Here is a 9,670-nt window from a genome sequence, read left to right as displayed (position 1 = left end):
TCAAAATTTAAATAGGTTAATGCAAAATCATAACACCCGTGACTTGGCCAGCAATTAGATTAAAAGAAGGGCATGTTAAGTTAAAATATATATATATATATATATATATATATATATATATTAATTTTTTTAAATCAAATTAAATTTGGACTAGATTAATCGAGCTTAACGAGCAAATTCTTAACCCGGTCGTCGAGCCTATCAAATTTGTAAGTGAATTAAGATTCATTGGGTCTGTTCTTTGGGCTCGGCCTCGTTATTGTTATAATTTGTACAATCAAGTGAACCAATATGGCGAATGAATTTGGATAATCCTTCCTGCAAATTTGTGTTCTACGTAGACAAGATGGCAAATCATTATTATTATTAATGGAAAATTTTTGGTGGCTCAGGAAATTTTTTTTGCAAACATTTGTATATTGCCAATATTTTAATTACAAGTTGTCTTTTAATCACATATAAAAATCAATGTTAGATTTGAATCATGTTTAGATTGACTTTAGCAATATTTATACTCTTTTTTTTATATAAAAATAATTATTTTAAAAAAAAATCTACTCATCCAATTAGATGAAAATTTTCATCAAGATTAATGTATCATTTGTTTTTGTGTTTGCATTATAAAAACTTTTTTAAAACAATTTAAAATTTTATTTATTTCAAATTAAATATTTTTTGTATTTTAAAATTATTTTAAAGTGATGATGTTAAAATAAATTTTAAAAAATATAAAAAATATTATTTTAATATATTTTCAATTTTTTGTTTCTAAAAACGACAACTAATACATTACAAAAGTGATCTAAATTCTCATTCCTAAGTGGCAAGTGGCACATTATCTACTACTTCCTTAAAGTACATTAATAGTTAACTGAGAAAACTTAGGAACAGGTCAAAATAGCATCCTTGATCTCCTCCTCCTGTCTCATTTCTTGGAGTTAGAGGAAGATAAGGAGGGTGGTGAATAGGCTAGAGAAGCTGCACTGGATGATGAAGAGCTGCTCGATTGAAACATTATTATCTTATCTCTTAGTATTAGTTATTTACCCATTTGTAAATATTATTATGGGACATGATAAAATATAAAAAAATGATGTGATTTTGATTTGATTTGATTTTTCTTGCAAGCTACAAAGATAGCAACCATTTAGAAACTCAATGGATGAATGCTACTCGGAAATTATTGCAAGAAAACTTTCTAATGCTACTTGGAGACTAGTGAAAGACCCTTTTTAGTAACTTTCATATTGATATGAATGTATAAGCCGTGAGCATACAATTGGCATCCACTGATTTCTAGTCCCATTTCATCAAGCATAGCAACTTGCTGCAGCTCCAGGGAACTTCACTCTCCGAGAAATCGTCATCTTTTTCCACGTAGTTAGGGCGACAAGCTTTAGGGAAAATAAACTGACTTCAACTTATTCCTAATCTGTTGTATAGCTTTACGTTGTCGTTGTACTCATGCATAGATGCATTCTTATTCATACAGATGCACTGGACACTAGCTCAAATTTACACAAATATGATTTTCGAATAGAGGAAGTTAACCCATCTGCATTGTGTAACCAGCAAGCATAATCACTAACCCTGAGAGTTCCTCCATCTTTGCAAACAAAACAGCAGCACACTGCCAATTTATCCTTACTTATAACCTTCTTTTTTCTCCCCCTTTTTTACCAAAGCTCTGATCTTTTTGCTCTCTACAAACCCAAAATCCCAAAGCAACAACACATATCACTTACCAGTCAAAATGAAAACTTTTTTGATGGGGTCATAATCCCTTTTGTTTTCTGCTCAGGAAAATGACTCGGTTTGATATCCTTGTGAAGCTCTCTAGCCCACTACGTGAGATTCCCATTTGTGAACCTGGTTCTATAACATGTTCCTAGCATGCCAATCCTCCAGCATGTCAAATAATCCTGATAAACTATTCCGGACATGGTACGTAAAGTCTATTTAAATGATATTGAGATTCTGTCAGAAAGAGAGAATGATCGCAGACTATGTGGTATAAACTCAAGAATTTCAGTTTTTCTTCATTACTTTCATTTTCAAGCACCCGAAAAGCATGATTGAATACTGGAAACAATGAAAAAAGGGAGAAAATTTCGATCTGAAATGTTTTCACAAACATTCATCAAACGATCAACACTCTATCTTTGGAGAATTTTTGCAGTTCTTCACAGATCTTTACACGTTCACTTTCGTCCCACGCCTGTTTTTTCTTGATGATCAACCGCTTAAGCAAGGAAGCATGATTCAGCAGATAAATGGCAAACTTGTTAACCTGATAAGAATCTACGAACTGATTAACCCCTTACACAAATTTTTCTCTGCCCTCACGCCACCAACGGGTTTTTTTACTTTTACGGTATTGCTGGAGCATGTTACGCATATCCAAGATAGGATTAGACCGCAACGACCAAACATGCTTCCATCAATGTGATAATACACTTGTTCGAGCAGTACCAGTCAATGGCAACTTCTTGAGAATCAAAAAAATAAGTTCATCTGGAAGCTGACTGATTCGGTCCCTTGTTATCTTGTGATCCTGACAGAACCCCATCCGAAAAAAAAATATTAACATGCAAAATCGAAGCTTTACTACATAAACAGAATAAACTAAAGGTTTTCCATGTTATTATCATCATTGAAACTTTAAAGTTAACCATAAGAGTTGGTTCATTGGTAAAACTCCATGTCTTATATTCATAAGGTTTCGTGTTCATCAATTCTTAACCCTTCTTGTAGTACATTCTGAGGTTTAGGATTCAGGACGTGCACATAGCCTTCTTGGTTGAGACTCTGGAATTCATCGGTTCTAAAAAAACAAAAAAAACTTAATTTAGAATTAGTTTGTACCTCGTCAAGTGAGGAAGAAGAGTTAGTTTTCAATATCTTACACGGCCTCAACACTGTCTGAATAAAAAAAGTCAATAATCTATATTTTAACTTGACCCAGACACTGTAACCTGAAACCCTTTTTCCAATGTTGATTTTGTTTCCCTTTTATAGGAGTGACCTAACTCCTAAGCTGATGCAAGTGTTTGTGGAGAATTTCCTAAATTATTTTTATTTCTTATTTTCACTTCAGAATTTTAATTTTTAGTATTTTATTATAATGTTCCCTATTTTACTTTTCCTATTTGGTATTATTAGGATTTTCTAGTTTTTTTTCTTTCTATATAATAGTTTTTTGATAAATGTTTTGGATGTCTTCCATAGTTATGGTGCTCTTGATCATGTTCGGCTACATAAATTCTTATGAGAGCTACGTGCTCAGAGACTCGTGATATGTTTTAATCGTTCATCTAGTAAATGTTGTTACATTTATTCTTTTATCTAGTAAATGTTTATCTACTTAATGTCTGAAATTTGTTGCTAATTTGTGAGATTCTGACAGAATTTGCTTCATTTTTTTTCCATTGAGAATGGCAAACCAGAGTCCTTTGAGTATTGAAAGTGCGTTAAACATGGCAAGCAAGCTTGGTAACAACTGTGTCACAGAAGGTTTGTCTTAAAGGACCATTTCCCTGCAAATTTCTCCAAAAAAAAGGCGTCAGAGCTTGCATTTAAACTACTGGAAATACGTCATCATTGTGGCTTCAGGAAAGATTTTAGTTCACATTTCAATACTGAAACCAAGAGATATAAGAACAGAAACCCCAACACTTTATCATGTAAATGTTAATTCAGAAAAGTTTGTAATATAGCCTGCGTATTCTTTTATCTTGGTTCACTACTTGGAGCTTGCTACTTGCTTTTCGAGGCACTTTATCAAATGACAGAAAGTTGTTGGAGTTTTACAAGGGAGTAGTAAGCACCCTTTTCTCCTTGAACAAGAAGCTCACTGTGATTCCCCTCTTCTATGACCCTCCCTTTGTCAATCACTACTATTTTATCGGCTTTCTGAATCGTAGACAATCGATGAGCCACAACTAGGCACGTCCTGCTAGACATAGTTCTCTCCAGTGCATCTTGGACAAGTTTCTCTGAATTAACATCTAGTGCACTTGTTGCTTCATCCAAAAGCAATATTGCAGGATTTTTCAATATGGCTCGAGCAAGCGCTATTCTTTGTTTTTGTCCCCCTGATAGTTGCACACCTTTTTCTCCGCAGTAAGTCTTGTATCCATCCTTCATGTAGCTATCATGGAAATACAGATTTAAGCAAATTTGGGCAATGAGGAGATAAGAGACCGAGAAGGATTAGTCCAAAAGTAAATGAACAAGTAATGATACCTTATAAAACCATGAGCATTTGCAATGGTTGCTGCTTCGATTATCTCTGCTTCAGTTGCATTCTCTTTTGCATATGCAATGTTATCGCGTATTGTTCCTGCGAAAAGAGTTGGTTCTTGACTTACCAATGCTATATGTGACCTCAAAGCCCTTAGGTTATAGCACATGATGTTAATTCCATCAACTTCAATTGAACCACTCAATGTGTCATAGAATCTCTCAATTAATCTGATGATAGTGGATTTTCCAGACCCACTTCTTCCAACCAGTGCAACAATCTTTGAAGCTTCAATTTTTAGGTCCAATCCCCTCAGAATTATCTGTTTTGGTCTTGCTGGGTAGATGAAATACACCTGCTTAAACTCTATTCCTCCATTAATTGTTTCTGGTTTGATACCATCTGAATTTTCAGGGTCAATTTTAGTCTCTCTTTGGAGAATCCTAAAAATTGACTTCAATGCACTGGTGCCCTTCGATAGGTCAGCTGTCATAGTAGCTGTCTCTGCTATAACTCTCCCTGTTGAGATCAGAATGAAAAATATTTGAAAGAGGTGCTTGTATGTTATCTTTCGTTGGAATAACAGATTCCCACCATACCAGCAAATCACAGCTATAAGGGCACTCGTAAGGAACTGTGAGATAAACAATCCAACTCCTGCATACCAAGATTGCCTATTGCTTTCTTTCCTAGAGCTTACTTGTGAACGGTCATATAGTTTCACAACCTTTTCCTGAGAGCCAAATGCTGTGATTATTTTGTGGTTTCCAACAGCCTCACTAGCCAGTGCACTACTTGCGCTCTGTGCTTTGAGAATTTTCTTAGACATTATTCGCGTTGTCATTTCTCTAAGATAGATGGCAGCAATGACTCCAGGTTCCAGGGCGATAGCTACTAGTGCAAGTCTCCATGACAACATAAAAGCTAAGACAACTGCTAAAGTTGCTGATGAAACTGCCTGAGTCAGCAATGACAAGCGATCCGTGACAAGAGTTCTCATCATTACCGCGTCTGTGGCCAATCTTGCACATATAGCCCCACTGCTGTTGTTTTCTTGATCGAACCATTCAATCTCAAATGTTAAGATTTTTTCAAAAATTGCCTCCCTGACTCTTTTAGTCAATGTCTCTCCCATTATCCCAAAATAGTAATGCTGAATCACATTTGCCAGAAAAGTAAAGATAGCAAAGGCTAAAAACACAAAGCAATAGATTTTTATTTGAGACCTTATCTGAGCATGATCATCTTCAAAGTATACTGCTAGAAGTGCACCAAGAAAGAATGAGTTCAATGGTGGAACTAGTCCATATCCTAGAGCTCCAACACAACCTAATAGAGTTGATTTCCACTCAGGTGCTGTCATGCTTATCAGTTGCCGTAAAGATGGGGAACCGTAATCATCTTCTTGCTTCTGGTCGGTTATCATGCCAAAACTAGCATTTCGAGAGAATGACTTGTCAGGTGTTTCCTCTGCTTGACTGGTTCCGTCATCAAGAGGAAAAGCACTTCCATGCTCTTTATCCATGTCTTCCAGCATAACTTCATCATTCATGTATGTTCTCTGCAGCTGCACCATTACTGCATATGTACCACTTGAGTTTTGCATAAGCTGTTCGTGCGAGCCAGATTCTCCCACTTGTCCAGACTGAATAACAGCAATTAAGTCAGCATTGCGGAGAGTGGACAAGCGGTGTGCGATGATAATATTTGTTCGACCTATTGAGGCCTGATTCAAAGCATCCTGGACGGCCTTTTCAGACTGTGAATCCAGTGCACTTGTTGCTTCATCGAGAAGAAGAATTTTTGGGTCCCTCAGTAGAGCCCTTGCAATGGAAATCCTTTGTTTTTGCCCTTCAGATATTTGATTTCCCAGTTGTCCAACCTAAAAAGTATTCAACATTGGCTTAAATTTCAGTACTTCCCAGGTCGTATTTATCTTAAAGATTGAAAGAGAACATTAATAAGGATGGGAATGTTAAGAACTAATAGTAGAGCAGATTCTTTGTTAAGCACTCACCAGTGTCTCATATCCTCCAGGAAGTTCACTGATGAAGCTGTGTGCATTAGCAGCTTTGGCTGCTCTGATTACCTCTTCCGTAGACGCATCCTCTTTTCCGAAAAGAATGTTTTCTTTGATTGAGGTTGCAAAAAGCACAGGCTCCTGGCTTACTAGCCCCATTTGATTCCGCAGCCATGTAGGCGGAAGGTTCTTTATGTTAACACCATCTAGGAGAATATCACCCCTAAGAGGTTCATAAAATCTCTCAAGCAAATTTATAACTGTTGATTTGCCTGATCCACTAGTGCCTACCAAACCAACAGTCTGGCCAGACATAACTTTAAGATTAAATTTGTTTAACACCAGGCTCCCTGGTCTTGAAGGATACTCAAATTCTATGTCTCTGAACTCCACTTCACCTTTGACATCTGATATGGTTTTGCCTTGTTCATCTGCAGAGTCAATTCCTGGGACACGATGAATCATCTCAAATATTCGAGCAGCAGCAATATTTGCCTCTATGAAGTACTTCACATTGACTAGAGAACCCCCTAGAGCACTGCAAGGTTGACATGGTATCAATTTTGATTGTTAATTGAACTGCAATAAAAGTGAAGGAAACTGCTAATGATTATAAGAGTGCAGCAAACAATGAAGTTTCTTGGGACATGATTGCCTTGAGAATATGCTGCTATAATGACAATTCTGAGGATTATCATGCCATGTGAATATGATCATCATGCTCCTTATCATCTAAGTACATTTAATGGATATCATAACAAAAAACATTAAGGATAGAACATTAAAAGTGCAGTCAACTTACAGGCCTCCATATATAGTACACAATCCAGCTGTGTAAACATTTCCACCTTTGGCTCCTTTATTTATGACCAGGGTACTACCATACCAGCCTTGAAGAGCCCACACTGCAAATGTAATGCCGAAAGTACCAATGGCCATACCTTTCATCAATCCTTGTCTGATACCAAGCTCCAAAGCTGGTTTTAAGGCATTTTTATAGTCCTTGGATGCCCTTTCCTCGGCAACATAGGAATAAACAGTCCTGATTGATGACACTGCTTGCTCCCCTATCCCTCCTGCAATTCCATAAGCTTCTTGGATCTTCTTTCCAACCTCGCCTAGAAGCTTCCCATATACCAATCCTGGAATTATCAGCATTAACAATGCAGGAATAGCAACTATAGCTAGTCTCCAGCTGAGGTATATTGCAGCCAGTTGGCCTGTGATGAACATTGTTGTGTTTGAAATGAAACTGGAAATCTGTGATTCAAATGCTATATCAAAGTTAGTCCTCCAAGAAACCAAGTAAGAAGAAAAACAGGGACATGCTAAATGAGGATAGGAAAAGCACCTTCTCTGCAAGAAATCCTTGTATGGTAAGTGTGTCGATCGAAATATTGGAAACTACTTGAGATGCGAGCGATGCACCCTGATTTGTATCAAAGAAGCCAACATCTTGCCGCAACACAGCTTGTAAATATTGCCTCCGAAGTCGAAAGGTCTGCCTCTCGGCCGTGCGTGCCCAACAGAATCCTTCTGTTGGTGACCAGAAGACAATATTAGCTTATGAGTGATGTTGTGAAATAGTATTCACTAACTAGAAATCAACTGAAATGTATAATACTGTGTTTTTTGGCTGGCCAATTTGTGCATACTATGTTATTGCTATACCAAAAGACTATGCTGTCAGTCCTTCAAATTCAGAGTTGCTAAACAGAGCCCAGCACTTGTTCAAATGCTGATAGATCTTGTGTGGTGAGAATTTAACTTACAAGAAGTATATATAATAGAAATTGCATGAAAGTCCATTTTTATTACGGTGGTCGTTCTCCTGTTCTGTGACTGAACTGTCGAAAATTGCAATCGAATAAGAATCTGATTTGTCTAGCCTCTAACCCAAAACCTTAAGTGTTATGCGATCACCAACTGAGAACATATTGTATATCTTATAAAACTTGGACTGGCGATATGGGACTTGCAACCATGAGTCCTAGATCAGGCTATATTGAAGAAAAAGTAAGGGATGGAATTGACTTAATCATATTGCTTGATTAAAAATTCACTCATTTTTTTATTAAAATAACATTTTTTTAATTTTTTTATTAAATTAAGTTAATCTAACTTGGATCAATCCCCGTATTAAACTTTAATACTATACTTATTGTTACAATACAGTAGATAAGTAAAAAGAAAAAGCAAATTGATATAGTGGGTATTTGTGAGCTGAAACTAGAACACCAGGTATATATAAGTTGAAGGTAAAATCCCTTCTCAACTCCAGTGCTGGAAGCTTTTCTATTTTTGTCTCTAATAGATGAAATATTGACAAAAAAAAGCAATGTTTGTAATATTATTGTTGTTGTTACTATTTCTACTAAAATATTAAAACTATTTATTTTGAAGAGATGACAATACTTCCACCATGTTTTGTCTCCTTAGTATTTGAAAAAGTTGAACAAGAAGACAAATTTTGTCTCCTTAGTATTTGAAAAAGTTGAAGAAGAAGACAAATAATAACTTGTGTAAAGCCTTTTCATCATTTTCTTACACAAATTTCAAAATTAATGAATTTTTTTAAAAGTTTTTCTTGATGGAATTAAAGTCTTATAAGTATAATCTCTATATTCTATATAATCAAACTACTATTTTCTAATACCATAAGAAAGTTTGTGGATGGAAAATTCTGCTTTAGATAACAAAAACATGTTGTTCATGTAAAATTGAGCTTTCAACTCTAAAAATCATCTAATAAATTCTTTCTGGTGAAAAGGAATCTCATCATTATACGGAGAATAGGAACATTGTGAATTGGGTTTTCAATGTTTTGCCCAACGTATACACCATTATCTTTATAAAAATGATGTCTCTATGGGTTTGCAGGAATAAATATAGTGTTTGTTCGCCTCAAGGTCTGGACACATCCTTCTCCTCTTCATTATTCATGTTTGTGCCCCCCTCGTCGTGTGAGATGGTTAAGGTGTTTTGTGATTTATTTTAATGAAACCTCTACTCAACTAAGTATGTGTGTTTGGGTTCTTTTCAGGCGTTTTATGATTTATGTCAGTGAATACTCTACTCTATCAAGTATATGTCATTGGGTTCTTTACACCACCTCTTGAGTCCTCACAGTAATTTTTAGATGGCCTGTGCTTCATCAAGAAATGGGAAGTTGTTAAAATTCCTCTGTACATCAAATTGTCGTAGCCAATAGCATGGATAATGTTCCTCAATTTCTAAATTTTTACAGTTATAAACTGTAGATAAAAAATCTTGAGTTTTTATACGTAAGGTATATCTTTCATTGTAGAGAAAGCTACTCTGAAAGTTTATTTCATAAATTCTCCTCTCAAAAATAACATAAAAGGTTGTTTAAATAAAAAAACATTATAATTTGTAAAATCCTAATT

At 35.6% G+C, this 9,670-nt stretch overlaps 1 protein-coding gene across 1 annotated transcript; it reads right to left on the bottom strand.

Moving 5' to 3' along the window:
• Positions 1-3,721: 3,721 nt before the first annotated feature.
• LOC105120942 (putative multidrug resistance protein) lies at positions 3,722-7,796 on the bottom strand. Its single transcript, XM_011019377.1, has 5 exons — positions 7,615-7,796; positions 7,066-7,523; positions 6,261-6,801; positions 4,246-6,125; positions 3,722-4,150 (listed from the first exon to the last, which is right to left on the bottom strand). The coding sequence occupies exons 2-5, from the start codon at positions 7,494-7,496 to the stop codon at positions 3,781-3,783; spliced, it is 3,222 nt and encodes a 1,073-aa protein (XP_011017679.1). The 5' UTR covers positions 7,497-7,523; positions 7,615-7,796; the 3' UTR covers positions 3,722-3,780.
• Between the last annotated feature and the right edge of the window lie 1,874 nt (positions 7,797-9,670).

This window comes from Populus euphratica, unplaced genomic scaffold, assembly GCF_000495115.2.
Source record: "Populus euphratica unplaced genomic scaffold, PopEup_1.0 scaffold31.1, whole genome shotgun sequence".
NCBI classification, from domain to species: Eukaryota; Viridiplantae; Streptophyta; class Magnoliopsida; order Malpighiales; family Salicaceae; genus Populus; species Populus euphratica.
Note: the sequence above shows the minus strand (reverse complement) of the source record. Positions and strands in the feature narration are given on the sequence as shown.

Excerpts from the sequence above, each read along its gene's own strand:
- LOC105120942 (XM_011019377.1), bottom strand. The coding sequence starts at position 7,496 with ATGTTCATCACAGGCCAACTGGCTGCAATATACCTCAGCTGGAGACTA. Across the intron at positions 6,802-7,065 it reads TGTACTATATATGGAGGCCT|TGCTCTAGGGGGTTCTCTAG; the intron begins GTAAGTTGACTG and ends TCAACCTTGCAG. Across the intron at positions 6,126-6,260 it reads CTGGAGGATATGAGACACTG|GTTGGACAACTGGGAAATCA; the intron begins GTGAGTGCTTAA and ends AATACTTTTTAG.